Source organism: Taudactylus pleione, unplaced genomic scaffold (genome assembly GCF_031769625.1).
Source record: "Taudactylus pleione unplaced genomic scaffold, aTauple2 ptg000027l, whole genome shotgun sequence".
In the NCBI taxonomy this organism is placed as follows: domain Eukaryota; kingdom Metazoa; phylum Chordata; class Amphibia; order Anura; family Myobatrachidae; genus Taudactylus; species Taudactylus pleione.
In genome coordinates this window covers 2,313,213-2,331,091 of record NW_028284429.1, presented here as the reverse complement: position 1 = coordinate 2,331,091, position 17,879 = coordinate 2,313,213, and the positions used below count along the sequence as shown (strand labels likewise).

General features: G+C 45.2%; 1 protein-coding gene across 1 annotated transcript in view; it reads right to left on the bottom strand.

Moving 5' to 3' along the window:
* LOC148539144 (receptor-type tyrosine-protein phosphatase eta-like) overlaps window positions 1-12,957 on the bottom strand; it is a 40,418-nt gene extending 27,461 nt beyond the window's left edge. Inside the window, exons 1-5 of the mRNA XM_088451796.1 lie at window positions 12,773-12,957; window positions 6,000-6,137; window positions 4,165-4,366; window positions 3,132-3,280; window positions 747-831 (exon numbers count right to left, since the gene is read on the bottom strand). Coding sequence (XP_088307922.1) covers window positions 747-831; window positions 3,132-3,280; window positions 4,165-4,366; window positions 6,000-6,137; window positions 12,773-12,947 — 749 coding nt within the window. The 5' untranslated portion in view covers window positions 12,948-12,957. The remainder of the gene's footprint in view (window positions 1-746; window positions 832-3,131; window positions 3,281-4,164; window positions 4,367-5,999; window positions 6,138-12,772) is intronic.
* Between the last annotated feature and the right edge of the window lie 4,922 nt (window positions 12,958-17,879).

The following is a 17,879-nucleotide window of genomic DNA, read 5'->3' as shown; positions in this document are numbered from 1 at the left end:
GGCTTGACAGAGTGCAGCGCAGTCCTCCGGATGCCCCCAGTCAGCAATAAAACCCATCTGAGCCTAGGCTGGTATTGAAACAGATTGGGGACCCAATTTTCCAATAACCTGCACTAGGCTGAACCTGAAAGTGTAGTGTACACTATAGCAAGGCGGGACATACAGCATGGAGTCCACCTGCCATATAGCCAGCCAAACCCAAACAGCTAATCATTTTTTTTGGAGGAGTCCCACTTCCATAGGGATTCCAGCCTTGAGTTGACCAGTTTGGGACTAGTTGCCATTATGACAGGGGGTCCCATGCTGTGTGTTTGGCCCAGCTATAGCGTCAGCTGCCCTGGCTGGTTCAGCCTAGTGCTGGTAATTGGAAAATAGGGGGACCCCAAGCCATTTTTCCCCCTTAATTTTAAATGCCACTCTGGGCTCAGAGGCCCAGGACTGGTTAATGATTTGGGGGGGGGTTCTAGTGATCTGTGCAGTACTTCACAATGCGCTACAGATTGACGCCAGAATTGCTGTGGGCATCGCCGGCCGACCGATGGGCATCGCCGGCGCCTTTCACATGACAGTCAAAACCGATGCTTGGTATATGCTGCATCTTTCAGGACTAAACCATTGACGATACCCATTGGTTTGTAATTGAAGCCCAAGCTGCCGCTTAGTAAATGTGCCCCCCAAGGCTCATATACTCATGTAGCCTGACAGACATGTTACACAACGTGACAAGCCCATGAGTTCAGGATTACCTTTTCTTTCTCCATAAGAAACATCCCAAAGTGATGAGAGCAGACAAAACCACAAGACTTCCGATTACAGCTCCTACAATAGAAGCTGCAAATACGTATTGGTATCAATCAGTTATCAGCATAAAATATGGACAAACATCTAATGAAACGAATAATAATAAATACTGCATAGGCTGCATGTACCACAAACAAGATGGGCTCAGGTCAAAATATTAACTTTACAAAGCTCAAAGTAGCATTTATACCTAATTGACAACAACGATACAGGGTCTGATTGTGAGTCACACGTATGGCCGAAGTGCACAGAGCTGAGCAAACTGTTGCTACGTGCATGAGAATCCCTTGTGTAAACTCATAAGGTGCATGCATTTCACTGTACACACAGAGGGGTTGATTCAGAACTGCATGCAAACCCGATGTTTGGTGATCTGCGCATGTGCGGATCTGTGTCCTTGGATGCAGCTTTACTGGCCCCTAAAGTAGTGCCTCTATACACATTATGCCACACAGTAGTAGTGCCCCTTATACTCATGCCACACAATAGTACCCCTTTTACACATGCCACACAGTAGTGCCTTTTATACTCATTATGCCACACAGTAGTGCCCCTTTTACACATTATGCCACACAGTTCTACTGCTTATACACATTATGCCACACAGTCATAGTTCCTCTTATACACATTATGCCACACAGTAGTAATGCCCTTATACACATTATGCCACACATTAATACACATTATGCCACACAGTAGTACCCCTTTTACACATGCCACACAGGAGTAGTGCTCCTTATACACATGCCACACAGTAGTAATGCCCCATATACACATTATGCCACACAGTTTATAGTGCCCCTTTTACACATTATGCCACATGGTAGTACCTCTTATACACATTAAGCCACACAGTAGTACCCCTTATACACATTATACCACACATTAGTACCCTAATACACATTATGCCACACAGTAGTGCCCCTTTTACACATGCCACACAGTAGTAGTTCCCCTTCTACACATTATGCCACACAGTAGTAGTGACCCTTATATACATTATGCCTCATAGTAGTAGTGCCCATTTTACACATGCCACACCATAGTAGTGCCCCCTATACACATGTCACACAATAGCAGTGCCCCTTATACACATTATGCCACACAGATCAACCAATGCAATCCAGGTTTAAAAGCATGGAGTCTGGTAATGTATATGCACACTGGTATTAGGCACAACTCTAGGTAAGTCCTACAAGTTATATACTGTAGTGCAACTTTGGTTCATTTTTGGGGCGTGGGTCCCCCTGGATTGCATTGGTTGATCTTTCAGGGCGCCACATTATAACACATTTTCCTTTAAAACACATTTTAACCCTTCACTCTATGTTTAATATATATGTACTTCACTTTTTTTTATATTCTTTATATGCAGCTCCAGCTACTCCTAACTATCTCTTTACACTGCACTTTTCTTACTATGGTGGTGCCCTGGGGCAGCTTGGCTGGGCCAGTTTTGGGGGGTCCTGCACTCTGGATTTGAACCCTAGTATGTTAGGGACCTACCCTAAAGAGGTTACCTGGATATGGTGGGTAGGCCCATACCCTTGGCCATGATTATGCTAAAAACCTCTAATGATTGCAAAATTTTATTGCATTTATATATAATTAATAATTTGGAGTTGTGCACCTGAGATTTGTCTGTTTCTGTGCCTGCAATTAGTTTCATCAGGTAGCACCTCCCTTTATATATGTATATATATATTTAGGGTGTGCAGTCCAGAATTCTTTCCCATATTCTCCAGAGCAGCACTCTGGAGACTGTAGAGAGGTTAATATAACTATATATATGTGCAGAGTGTGCCATGTGGGCCCCCTGGACCCAGGGGCCTGTGTGCCCCGCACCCATTATAGATAGTTTCGCCCTTGGTTCCTGGACGGTGACTGGGAGGTAGCTATTCAGATGCAGAGATATGGTCCGTCTTATGGGTGTACACCCCAGTTCTTTCACAGACAAATGCTTGTACACCAGGGGAAGGGCAGATATTCGCATAAAGTCGCAGGCACGACTTCGGCAAAAGACGCTAAAGCAGTCACAGCAGCTGCCACTCAAAATAGGGCCCACAGTGCGAAAACTGCAAACCATTGTGTGATATATAGTTCTGGAACCCATATGTGACATATAGCTCTGGAACCATTGAGTTCATTATAGTTCTGGAATGAATTATACATATATATAATGCATGTAGATGATGTTGGGTAGTTTGATACATTCCCACCATTATGGCCACCAGTGTAATGTGTATAACACTCTCTCTGACAGTATGCATCAGCCAGTGCACAGCGACATCTTTGTACCTCAGTAACACAGTAGCCTGATTGTACTATACCTGTGTTAGACACGTCTGTTCCTGGGGTAGGTACAGGTATGGGGGAAATAAATTCTGTGTAGTTGGTATAAGTTACAGTAGATCGTTCCTCCAGGATGGTATCGCTGTATGGATCATAGCTAATAGCGGTGAATCCTGCTATGCTGACCCTGAAAATGGAGAGATACATCTGAGTGTTACTGGGGAGCTCTATACAGTAACATTTCATTAATGACTCTGCAGTGCCACCATACAGGCCCAGCGGCCAGTTCTCCCCTATGTCACTGGCTCATTAACTTTTATTATTGCCAGCCACCAAAAGTCCCACAATGAGAGGGTCTAGTTCAGATGTAGCTCTGTAAGGCAGAGCATCTCCACTATCTGTCTGCACTGTCTTCACACCAGTGTGAGTTCAAGATGTTAATTATCGAGGTCCGAATCCTGATAATTAACACCCTGACTCGCCGCGGACGCTGGAGCAATTCATCATTGATTCGAAAATCGGCTGCCCCAGTGAGCAGCTTCACTGGTAGTGACAGATCTAGGTCCATCAGCATCTGTCCGCAATACATCCACCTGCACCCACTAAGATAGTGGATATTACCATCAGATAAGGGCTGAGTCCAGTCGTATTTCCAACCTGCATGGTCAATGTATTTTTTATATATGCTTCCCTACCCCAGTGTGCATACATCATACTGCCCAGCAGTTTCAGCTTGTCCACCTTCGACAGTGTTTGCTACTAAATAGTACATATGACAGCTTGGCTACACTTATACTGAACTTTCACTAATTGATCGGTGTATGCTATATTAGTATATAAATCTGCTCAGCACATGCTTCCTGCTCTTATTCATTGACCAGTGGCTTTAAAATCCTCAGCTGCGCTGAGGATTTTCATAGTGTCTCATATACTAAAATCATGGACAGACATATTAATCCATTTTATATCTATATATTTTATAATCATTTTTTTATTAACCGATATTCTCTCCCAGGCTCCACTCATACTGTGCCCACCAAGTAAGTGCTATCCCCTCACTAGGGAGCTTACCGGTACTGTAACTGTGGCTCCAGTGGTCCGTTGATGTAGGAATGCGTCTTAGTGTCATCACCGACTCCCACGTCTATCTCCTGTGGTCCATCATCGCTCCGTCTCAGCCTGGGGTCAATGACACAAGTGACGTAGGTGCTTGTTGTCTGGTTCTCAAAATCACTGTAAGTTTTAGATAAAATCCCTCCAAGCGGGCCGTCACCTGTAACACATACAAGCAAGGACGTCCATGAGGATGTTACATGAAACGTGTCCCAATACCGGTTCTTACTACAGTATGTTTCCATGTAGGAAATGACTAAGCGCCTGATTCGGGGTTGGGCGCTAATGCTGCTACAAAGTCCTTCCTGGGGCAAATGCAGGATTTTTAGGGGGGGGGTTCCAAATATATATATAAACATACATCAAACCTCCCAACTGTCCCGTTTTTGTGAGACTGGCCCGCTGTCCCACCCGCAGGCCGCAGTGTCCCGCGGTGGGAAGGAAGCAGAGCGAGAATAGATGCCGTGCACATGTGCGGGGAGGAAGCCTGTGGGCAGCCCAGCATCTCGGAAATGCTGGACACGCCCATTAGCGATGTAAACGGGGTGTGCCAACAGGTCTCGCCCCCTTTATGGACAGACCACGGCTCCTTTTCGGAAGGGCGCGGGGGAGTTCCTGGCTGGCAAAATCAAATGTTGGGAGGTATGCATACATAGATACATATACACGCATATAGATATACATTCATATATAAATATACACACATCTTACACGCACACACATATTATATACACACACACATGTCACATATATATTACAAACAAACTTACCTTGCATCAGATCGGTACAGGAATAAGCAGGCTGGCACTATTTAATTAGGCCCCTCCCCCTCAATGCAAAATGCTGCGATTCGCGGGTCAATCGATGAGGGGGCGGGGACAAATGACTATATTCAAATGAAATTGTGTCATATTGGCTCCGCCTTCTCCATATTGACCTGTGAATTGCGGCAATTTGCCGTGAGGGGGCAGGGCTTAAGAACATGGTGCCTGCAGTCCAGTCTGACAGGGGGAATTTCTGAGTACCCAGAAACCCCCCCTGCGTGCGCTACTGCCTTCCCTGTGTAGATCCGGGCGTCTGAACGTGCAAGGACTGAGATCCCCACTGTCAGAATCTGTAGGTGCTGAAACGCCGCTTGGTGCTTCTTTAGATGCATCATCGGTTACACCATTGATACTTGCACCGGCCCTATGGCAGATGCAGTTTCTTTGTCTGTCCATGGCCTCCTGTGCGAGTGGTTTAGCGTCTCTGCATGCGACACTCCCATAAGGCACCACATCGCCCTGATACCATGCATACAGACGTGTACTGCGACTCTGTCCTAACACAATCATCACGCATGCACATATGAAAAACATTGCTCCCCTGCATCCGACTCAGGTCCTAGCATCGCACCCAGATGGCATTGCAAATGTGATTATTAATAGAGAGAGAGTATATTGTACTAAGGAAGCTCAGCTTTCTGGAGTTCTAGTGCTAATAAGGCTGTATATGTATATACTGTATATGTATACATATATATAGGGTTAGGGCTCAAACACTGTAATAACGCTATGATGACATTCTAACTGTCGCCATGCACATTGTCGACATTATGATCATGTCAAAATAACGCCCATGTTGACATAACGTCCAACTCAAAATTCAGACCATGACGACTTTCTGGTGTCTACATTCTGAATGTCCACGTTCCATTCCACGCGCCAAAGAAATGGCCACGCACAGTATGGTCTTATTATTCTTCACGGCTTCTTATATAAATAATGAATATAAATATCGGACGCTATTTATACCACTTATCTCAGTTGTCAGTATGAGAGCATACGCCACTATGGGTCCATTAGAGCTATCGAAAGCCAGGAATGTAACATTCATTGCGGCACCTGACGAGGATAGAGCGGCCCGCACGTTCGTAGGCGGATATGGAAGACCTGTGGAATGATTAAAACATTATTGTAACAATACTTCACACACAGTCTTTACAAGGTTATATGTATATTGTGTATTTTTTTTTTTACATGCTAAAAGTTGCTGAATTACAGCCTGCCTATGTAGTGCCCCCCAGTAGTGGTCCCCCTATGTAGTGCCCCCCAGTAGTGGTCCCCCTATGCAGTGCCCCCAGTAGTGGTCCCCCTATGCAGTGCCCCCAGTAGTGGTCCCCCTATGCAGTGCCCCCAGTAGTGGTCCCCCTATGCAGTGCCCCCAGTAGTGGTCCCCCTATGCAGTGCCTGCCTGTGTAGTGCCCCCCAGTAATGGTCCCCCTATGCAGTGCCCCCAGTAGTGGTCCCCCTATGCAGTGCCCCCAGTAGTAAGGGCCCCTGTAGTGCCCCCAGTTATAATGCTCCCTGTAGTGCCCCCAGTAGTAATGCTCCCTGCAGTGCCCCCAGTAGTAAGGCCCCTGTAGTGCCCCCTGTAGTAAGCCCCTGTGTAGTGCCCACAGTAGTAAGCCCCCTGTAGTGCCCCCAGTAGTAAGCCCCCTGTGTAGTGCCCACAGTAGTAAGCCCCCTGTAGTGCCCCCAGCAGTAAGCCCCCTGTAATGCCCTCAGTAGTGCCCCCCCACCCCCACGCGCACACATACAAAAAAAGAAAAAACAATACTTACCTTAAACCCCACTCCAGTGCTGCTGCCATCCGTCCCCGGCGCCCGCTCCATAGTGCACTGCGGCACCCAGAAAGCCGGAGCTCAGGAGTGGGGGGGGGGAGAGAGGAGAGGAGGAGCCGGGCGCTCGCTGGTAACACACTCAGCAGGCGCCCGGCACCCTCCGTAGTTACGCCTCTGGAGGTAGAGCGCAGATCAGCGGCGCTCCTTCTCTATACAGCTCCTCCTCAGCAGTGCACAAAACAGCCAGGGGACAATGGAGCCAGGTGCCCCCTTCAGGGCTGGCGACCGGCGGCATATGACTCCATTGTCTCCGGGAGTACCGCCACTAGTGGGAACAGTGTGTAGCATGCAATGAGATATACAGAGTACATTGCAATAACGCTGGAGCTCAAGACAGACAGCAACTGTATCAGAATACCCATGCACACACAGATGATAAATGCAAACAGATGGCATTGAAACAACCAAATACTCTGGCATGGAGTCTAAGACTCCCACCGGACTTCACCAGGAATCCCCACAAGAGGATGTGGACTATACTCAGAGGCCCTGATTCAGAGTCGGACGCTCTTTCAGAGTGCTCGCTCTGAATCAGGGCGTTGTATTTTTTTATTGGAGCCGGCCTCCTGGCCGCTCGCTAAGCTGTGGGTGACCACCCACAGCTTTTACGAGCGGCCAGGTGATGGTCATGATGGTCTCGACCATCGCGACCTTCGGGCTTGCAACGAGACCCTTGTGGTAGGGTCTCGTCTTCCGCAAGCCCCAGTGAGCTCGTAATGTCAGTGGGGCCGTCCCCAAATGGCAGTCGTTCCTTCGGGAACACCTCCGTTTGCACAGCCACCCCGCCTACAAAACGGGGCGAACTGTCAATATCAACAGCCGCCCCGTCTTGTAGTGAGCCCGGGAGCGACGGAGCTGCTGTTACTCGCTGGGGCTTGTGCACGCCGGAGCCGGCGTGCGCATGCGCAGTGGGGGACCATCGACCCGCTTGAGAGCGCTCGCGAGCGGGTCTGAATCAGGCTCAGAGTGGACCCAGGTCGCGACCCAGTGTATGGTTTTCACTGTGAGTACTGGTATGGGGACTCTGCCTGGAAACACTGCAGATGGACATGCGGGTATGGTTGTGCTGCTGTCGTGGACACCGAACACCGGAGTTTAAACAACACTGGAAAAAAACTATAATAGAGAGTATAGGCCCTGATTCAGAGCCGGACGCTCTGACAGAGCACTCGCTCTGAATCAGGGCCGGTTTATTTTTTTTTTAGAACGGCCTCCTGTCCGCTCGCATAGCTGTGGATGACCACCCACAGCTATAGCGAACGGCCAGGAAGATGGTCGCGATGGTCAAGACCATCGCGACCATCGGGCTTGCGATGAGACCCTTGTGTTAGGGTCTCGTGGCTGCAAGCCCCAGAGAGATTTCGGCTCTAACAGAGCCGAAATCTCTCCCACTAACACGATGGTGATCCCACGATGTTCACGATGATGATCCCAGTCTGCCACCTCCGTCGCAGTGCTGGGGTCGCAAATGCAGCAGGGGGTGTCATACACCTCCTGCTGCATTTGCATTATAGCAAGGACGGAATTGCAAAGCTGCCTGCGTGCATATACCTATAGCCTGCCTGCAGCGTTACAATTGCGATCCTTGCTGAATCACCCCCCCGTGAGTTAAATGTCAGGTCAGGTGGCAATCTAATCATTCAGCATGGAAACTAGGAAGAAATGAGGGCAGCCAAAAAGCTGCAATCAAAACGGGCAACACTCTGGAACCCGCACAGGCTTGGTTACTGAACATGCTCTGTAGGAGCTGTTCCTGAGTGACAGTTGTGTAGTTCTGTCCGACATACACAAAAATTTGCATCTGCGCATGCGCTGTATACAGAAACTCATTGTTTGCGTCCGTGCACAGAGGGTCTCATTCAGAGCCGCTCGTAAGCGGCCGTTCGCTCATTCCGAGCGATGTTCGCACATCTGCGCATGCGTACGGTTTGTAATACGCATGCACGGACCAGTCAGTGAATCTGAAAATCGTTTGTTCGCTAAATAGCGAATGCCTGCTATTTGGAGTGACAAGAGGAGGCGTATGTGGGTGGTAACAGGGGAAGGTGCTTGAAAACGGGGAGTGGAGATCAGAACGCAGGCGTGCTTGAAGGTCAAAACGGGCGTTTTATGGGTGTGCATAATTAATACAGCAGCGTCATTGACCACGTCACTGGGTTATTTTAAAGTCAGAACTGCTCGCAATATAGCGGTAGGAAAAACCAACCACAAGAATAGCGAGCAGTTCATACGCTGTTCGATGTACTCGATTAATCTAATAAATAGCGGACATAACGTATGGTGCGAGCGGCCATTGGGCGTCTTTTTCAAAATTACGACCGCAAGTTTTGTTCGCTCGTTCAGACTTACAGGCGTGAACAGACCGCAAAGAGCGAACGGTTCATTTGAATAGCCACCCCCTTTTTCTGAACGAGCGAGCGCAAATAGCGTCCGGCTCTGAATCAGACCCAGAGATTCCTCTGATTCAGAATGATCCCATAATAGGGAGTGAGATTTTTTGGTGTTGTCTATAGACGCCTATGGGCTTCTCTTCACAAAGCCATTCCCCGGAGAGGGATACGAAGGCTCGCAGCTTGCGTTGCACAGGCTGATGGCCGCACATGTATATTTGGGCTCTCATGTCATAAACCTAGAAGCTTTTTCAATGATTGGACAGTTCTATATCACAAGAGCTGTCCGGGTGGGCAAGTTTACTTGCATACCGGTGATAAATAAATCCAGTATTCAGGCACATATGGCCGGGATGTATCACAATGTATTTGCAATATTTGATACATTTTGATACCTAACAATTTAGAGTTGGATGTAGGTCTATTTACACCAAGTAAAACTGTGCCTGGTGTAAGATTTGTGTGTAAGCTGCGTCTGTCTCTCAGTTGCCTGCATCGTGCATTGGTGGCCACCTGCGCTCGGAGTGGAGGGTCAGGTGGGCTCTCGTGTAAGTTCAGCATGGTAACGCTGAGGAGACGTAAGTCAGCCATGCCCATTAGAGCTGTGCCCGTATCACTAAGACACATCCATCAGGAGGCATATCTTTTCATGTCTTATAGGACAGGTGCATGACGCCCTCATTACTGCCCCGGATGTGTCTAGAAGCAGGAACTACAGTGGCGTGAAAAAGTTTTTGCCCCCTTCCTGATTTTTTATTTTTTTTACATATATATCACACTTAATTGTTTCAGACCTTCAAATATTGAATAATGGACAAAGATACCCTGAGGAAACACAAAATAGTTATTAAATGTTCATTTCATTTATTGAAGTACTGTAAAACAGTTATCCAACACCTGCATCACCCATGTGAAAAAACTTAATAATTGCTTGTGCCACTTTTAGCAGTTTATCACTGATATCCTGTATCCTGGTTAGGTCCGTTTGCGTTAATTTCCATACTCCCTATACATTAGTACGTTAGTACTTTAGTATGGGGATTTAGAAATTAGGCTATTCATCAAATTCCGAAAATAATGTATTTTCAGAATTTGATGGTGTTACTACATTCCATTCTGAGATGGCGTATAGCGGGTTATACTTACCTGCTTTCATTTGGGCATGTCCTCATTGGCTCCCTCCGTCGCTCCTTGGTCCCTCCTCCGGCTCTGGATGCTGCTCTGTGTGTTCTCCTGGCAGAACACAGTAAAGTTTAGAAAAAAAAAAATCTTCGGGAGGTCAGGGTCCGCGGCTGCAGCCTTTGACAGGCAGCCAGGTAGGGGGGATGGGGAGCGGACGGACACAGAATTACCGCAGCTGTAGGCAGTGCTGCACATGCAACGCTTTTGTGAATGTAACGGCGCATGTGCAGCACTGATTCCAGCTGCGGTAAGTTAGAGCAGATAGGGAAAAGTATCTATTTACTAAAAAGCTGTAATCGCAAAAATGACAGCTTTACGGAATAGATAGTTATGGAGAGGAGGAATGATGAATTCCTCCAGTAATTAGGTAGAACTCCATGCGAGTTCTAAAGCTAATTACCTTCATCGATTTTTTTAGTAATGATGAATAGGCCCCTCAATTTGATACAAGTCAGTGCTATGACTAGGCCACTCCAAAACCCTAATTTGGTTTCTTTTGAGCTCTTGTGCTTTGGATCATTGTCTTGATGCATAACCCTAATGCACTTGAGCTTCAGATCACGGACTGATGCCTGGACATTATACCAATATTCTGGTAGAGAGCAGAATCCATGATTTTGTCAATTAAGGGGACGTCACCCAGGTCCTGAAACAGCAATATCCCCACACCATCACACCTCCACCACCATGTTCTACTCTTCGCATGATGTTCTTATTGTGAAATACTGTGTTGACTTTACGCCAGATGTAACCGGACCCATGTCTTCCAAAAAGTTCAATTTTGGACTCATCAGTCCACAGAACATAACCCAAAATGCTTGGAGGTTATTAGTGTGGTTTTTTTTTGCAAATGTGAGACAAGGCTTTATATTCCAATTGGTTAGCAGTGGTTTATGCCTTGCACCTCTCCCATGGATACCAAATTTGCCTAGTCTATTTCTTATGGTGGAATCTTGAATGCTGGCAGTAACTGAGGCGAGAGAGGCCTGCGGTTCCTTAGATGTTTGTCTGGGTTCTTTTTTGACTTCCTGGATGAGTTGTTAATGCACTCTTGGAGGGATTTTGGCAGGCTGGGAAGATTAACCACTCTTCTATCTTTTCTCAATTTGGCGGTAATAGCTCTCACTGTGGTTCCATGGAGTCCCAGAGCCTTAGAAATGGCTGTGTGACTCTTTCCAGGCTGATATATTTCTATAACTTTCTTATCTCTTCTGGAATAGCTTTGGACCGTGGCATCCTGTACTTTGCTGCTTGTTCAGACCTTGTAGCCAACTTCACATAGCTGGAAAGGTTCTATTTGATGTTTGATGTGATTTTTAGATTCAACAGGGCCAGCAGTAATCATGATCTAGATCCAGTCTAAATCAGTGTCTAGTTATTTAACTCAATTCAATTTGAGTCATTGGTAGGATGAGTAACTAAGGGGCCAATTACTATGTCACACAGGGCTGGTTGGTGTTGGATGACATTTTTCATCACTTAAAATCTGTTTTTTTTTGTGTTACCTCTGGGTGTCTTTGTCTTATATTCAATTTTGTTTGAAAATCTGTAACAAATAAGTGTGACATACAGTTTATGCAAAAATAAAAAATAGAATAAAAAAATAGAATAAATCAGGAGGGTTGAAAACTGTTTCTTGCCACTGGACAGTTGTATGTACACTGTATTAGATAAGTATAAAACATGTGTGACTCAAAAAACAGCCACAGATATAGACTTACGTTATATTTTCTTTAATGGTCTTTGGACTTGTCTGTTGTTTTAAAGGGAGAGGAGCTATAATTGTCAGTAGCCACTTCTTCAGCCAATTTGTAAATATGAATTTCTTGAGTACATATTGTGCTCCCTATATCCGTATGTTTATGTGTAATAACCAATATGTTTAGGAAGGGTCTCTGTGACGATGGGGTAAATGTAATAATCTGCGACTTGCAGGTATCAGTGAGAACCCGGCGAGTCTGGCCAATGTTTTAAAGTGGCAACAATTTAAAAGACAACACCAGGTTGGCTTTGTCTTTTAAATGATTGCCACTTTAAAACATCGGACAGACTGCCCGGGATCTCGCCGGTGCCTGCAAGTCGCAGACTATTACATTTACCCCAATGTGGTTTTTTAGATATCCATTGCTATGATGATAGTGCTGATTTGTGCCTAAAATGTACACACGCAGGTAAACGCTCTGTAACATTTTTGTATATTTTCATGTAATTAAACGCTAAAACAAAGTCTATATTTAAATTATTGCTTCTTCCATTTAAAATTGCTGAACAAAATATTGCTACAGTAGGTATCAGTTTAGCTAAATATTAGATGTGGAAAAATAGAACTTACTTGTGTAGACAGATCCTCTCTCGGGTAAACTCTGATAGCCCCGGGTTCCGACTGTTACCACAGTGATGGTGTAATTAGTCCCAGATGTCAGGCTCTGAAGGGTGATATTTGTTGCGTTACTTGTGCTTGAAGAATTCCCATAAGTTATATTATATGACTTTATTACACCTGTCATATTGACTGGCTCTCCCCAGGATAGTGTGATGTTGGTTGTCCCAATTGCATTAAAGATTATAGATCCTGGCGGTGAAGGACCTGTTAAACACAATGATACAAATATTAAACTACTGTATGTGAGTCCAGAGATTCAATAAATGAAAATACCAAAAACATTTTCTTGTTCCTCGGTGTTATTTACAGACTGGTCAGTAAATCATTTTGAAAAGGTGACTGTGAAATTAATATTGACAAATAAAGTCTTTGAACGGACACAGCAGAATCTATGTATGATCACATGATAAGAAGGTCACGTGACCCCGGTCATACTCACATGTTGCCTCTGTCACTGAGGAGGATGTCTGGCTGCAGTTACCGCTAAGTGTCTGTACAGTGACTGTATATTCTCTGCCCGGTAATAACCCTGTCATATTCCATTGTGTCTGTGTAGAATCAGGTTGTGCTGTGATATTTATGGCTCCTGTTAGACTGACTTGATAATGATCCATTTTTCCTGCTGGTGTCATCCATGAGACTCCAAGTATATTAACCAACTTGTAATTGTTGAGTGTGATGGAGGCAGCGAGTCCGGGAACTAACAATAAAATCACACGTTATCAGATACATATCTGTCAGTGGTCCAAACATATTTTATTCCTGCTAATGTTCAAGAAAATGATCTAACAAATCACCATATTGATCAATTTCATTGTATATAACTATATAGATCAATATCATTATCTATACTTGTAATAAAGTTGTAATGGTTGTGTCTGTACATAGACATTTTGTACAGGAATGTACTCCTTGGGACTGTGTATGAATATGGAGACAAAGAAAAATTCTTTGGAATTTTTGTTTGTCTGTTCATTCCAGCATCACGCAAAAACTACGGGATGAATATGGAATGCGTTTTCAATATTTTATACCTAAGTTACCTAGAAGGAAACTGCAGTATGTATTATCTCAATGTGACATCAGGGAGTGGAGCAATAAAGGAAAAACCAGACGCTCGAGACTCGGCGCAGCTTTTTTTATCAGAATTTGCACTGGCTTCTCAAGTCCAAAATTACTATATGTATATAGTATATTGCATGCCCCAAATGCAAACAATTATATATGTATGCATATATAAATACACAGATGTATGTCACAAGATCTTTTTCACAGGAAAATCCAACTATATATTAAGCACCAATCAGGCAGCTTATCTTGACTCATGAAATTGCAGTATGCATGCCAATCCAGTAGATGGGTCACCAAGACAAATACTACATATCATAGAGTTGCTGCTCATGTTACTCGCAACCTTACAGTAGGTTAACTGGCTTGCTCACAAGTTAGGAGGCCCAAGAATCTTTTTGTGTTAATCCCTGAAGGAAAATCTGCAAATATTGTTTACGAAGACGTTTTGTGATCAATGTCTACAATATAATATATATATCACAATATTAGATGCCACTACTGTCTTTGTAAAATTAGTTGAGCAGAGCAATAACAAACATCCACGCAAGTGATGCTGCATGTAAACACTAGTATTGCTGTAACTATACAAGTCTCACTGATATGTTTACATGTTCCAGTCCACTTATACTCACCTGTGCAGGTAGTTACTGACACAGGGTCAGACTCAGTGACCTTATCACCAGATCTTGTATATACCATGAATGTATATGTTTCTCCTGGTGTTAGATTCATTATTGTAGCCAATTCATTTGTCACTATTGCATTATTTATCATTGTAGCTGATGATATGACATTTGTCTGGATTCTGTAGGTGTAAGATGCCTGATACTCATTGGGTTTACTCCACATCAGGGACACAGAATATGACGTCACATTACTGGTACTTAGTGACTTCACCGACAATGGCTCTAAAATGGTGGCAAAACACAAATATGGCAGAAGGGTATTTACTATAGTTTATAATACATATAACTAGCTAACAGCACATCATATGTTTTTAAAAAATATGTTTTGAAAGAATATATCAAGCTTAATAAATTCAAAACTCCCAAGTATTTACTATTGCCTAGTCATATGTAGTGGGTGCAACCCAGTTCTGTAAACTCAAGTAAAAAAAAAAAGTTTCAATGGGATCACAGTACAGGGAAATCTGCAACTGTTGAAAAATATTTATTACACATTAATTGACTTGACATACTACAAATTCACTGTGATGAAGAGTATTTCTGCTGAGAAAGTCTTCTCCCCAGTTGTCTGGTCCCGGAATCAAGGCTGCAGAGATAGCTGGAACATGGTGCTCTGGCCAGTAGATGGTTCTTTTGACCTTGTTCAATTTCCTGGAAACTTTTTTGTTGCTCCCTGGTGATTAATATCTGCTATTGCTGTGGCATTGCTGGACTGAATTTGATTAGTCTTCCACTTTAAAGATGTTGAATTTTTAACCAATTTGAAATTCTGTACATTAATAACACTCATGCTTCCTTTGTCCAAAGATCTTGAAGGTGGTGCTGATGGATTACTGCCCACCAGCCCTACAGCCTCTGTTGTTTTAATTGTCCAATTCCAAATTGAGAATGTGTCACAACTCACGGAAGGGTAGTGGATGCTAGCCCATATTTTGGGAATGGCGAGACCTAGTACTAAGGAGTGGAGTCGAATGTGCCAGTGGTATTCACTAGGGACCCCTGCAAGGAGGTTTGGACTTAGCTGCATCTGACACATAGGATATGGCCCTCAGACTTGTTTGCCTAATACAGGTGCTGGTGTGCTCTGGATTGGAGCGGAGTACGATGAAGACTTACAATGTAGATGATAAGCTGGGTCAGAATCGAATGGACAAGACGGTACCAGGCAGCAGACAAAAACAGGTCATGGAGAATGGCCAAGGTCAAAACCAGAATACCAAGCACAGTACCTGGAAGGCGAAGGAATCAGGTCACAAACAAAGCTAGGAATGAGCCGTAGTAATCACTGAGTATGTTTGGGAGCCTATACTCTGGCACAGGAGTGCACCCATGGACTTTCTTATATAGAGAGAGGCTTGAATTAGGCACCGCCTGTAACGTCACCTGTGGGAGGATTTGACTCTTTACATTTTACTCAGGTCAGCGGCATCGCCCCCTGGGGAGCTGCGGCCCCCTGCACTTTGGCGCGAAACTCTGGGAGAATGGACCGGGGTACACAGCAGCAGGCACCAGGGACTCCCCACCCACTTCCCTGCTGCTGACTAGCGCTGCCAGACCCATTAAGTGCATGCCGGTGTCTGGCGTGCTGTGACATTACCCCCTTTTTGGGGTTGGCACCAAACACCCCACAAATAGCTTGCCATGGAACTTCTGGTGGAATTTCCAAAGAAGTTGAGGTGTGTGAATATCTGAGGCCTTGACCCAACAGCATTCTTTGGGACCATATCCTTTCCAGGGCACCAGGAATTGAACCATACCTCAAGACATTTTAGAGTCCAAAATTTGCTTTACCTGATATTCCTCTTGATGGTCCACTGGAATAGCCAAAGGAGGATTGCAGGGTGTCAAAAATCAATTGAGAACCAATGGTTTCAATTGGAAGATATGGAAAACATTCGGTATTTTAAGCGTGCCGGGCAGCCTCAGATGGTAGGCCAACGGGTTGATCACTTGGAGGATCTGAAAGGGCCCAATAAACCTGGGAGCAAACTTCATTGTGGGCACCTTCATTCACAGATGTTTGGTTGACAACCAGACTTTGTCCCTAGGACTTGGTAAAGGACCCTTCTTCCTCTTCCTGTCCGCAAACAGTTTGTACCTAGAAGAGGCCTTGCACAATTCCTCTTAACGTCTCTCCAAATCTTCAGGAAATGGTTCACTGTACCCTGGACCACTGGTAGTGAAACTGACCAGGGGGCTGGTAACTCCGATAACACAAGATGCAGACCATATTGGATGAAGAATGGAGAGTGACCCGATGCCTCATGAAACAGATTATTGTGGGCAAACTCAGCCCAAGGCAGCAAGGTTACCCAAACATCTTCATTGGCTGGAACAATCAAATAAACTTCTCCAGATCCTGGTTTACTCACTCCCATCTGACAATTGCTTTGAGGGTGATAGGCTTATGAGAAACTCAAATTAACAGCAAAGCATTTACATAGTGACCTCCAGAACTTTGACATAAATTGTACCCTGCGGACTGAGACAATGTCCTTGGGGAACCCGTGCAGTCTGAAGATTTCTCTTATGAATGCCAGTTTTGGAGCAGAGGGTTGACCTTTTAATGGAATAAAATGAGAACCCTTGGAAAATCTTTCCTCCACCACCCAGATGGTATTGAAACCTTGGCAAGATGGTAGATCAGTGACAAAATCCATGGATATATGGGACCAGGGACGATCAGGCACTGATAATGGACATAGTGAACCAGAGGGAGGGTGAGGTAGAACCTTGTGTTGTACACAGGTAGAACAAGCTGTCCCAAAGTCCTTGACATCACTTCATACTGTTGGCCACCAATAATTCCCGATGATCAGCTCCAGAGTTCTCACGCCTGCATGACTGGTAAAGCGTGATGAATGTGCCTACTGAAGTAGCATCGCCTTTAGTTCAGGTGCTATGAATGTTTTTCCCAGCAGAATATTGACGTTGTTGGTAACTGCCACAAAGCAAGCAGGCTTCAGAATGGGGACCAGTATGAATGACCGCCGGATGTATGTCCGGCTGTTCAAATCCCGACGCCAGAAGAGCGGCAGCAGTGAAGATCCTGACAGGGGATTAAGGTAAGTAACACTAACCCTATCCCCCCTAACCCTCCCTTAGTGCCTAACCCTAACCTCCCATCCTAGTGCCTAACCCTAAACCCGTCCATAAGTGCCTAAACCTAACCCCCCCTGTGCCCACAGCCTAAACCTAGCCCTCCTGGGGGGGTGCCTAACCCTAACCTCCCTCTGGGGGTGTCTAACCCTAGCCCCTCTTTCCCCTAGCCCAGTGATTCCCAACCTCAGTTCTCAAGG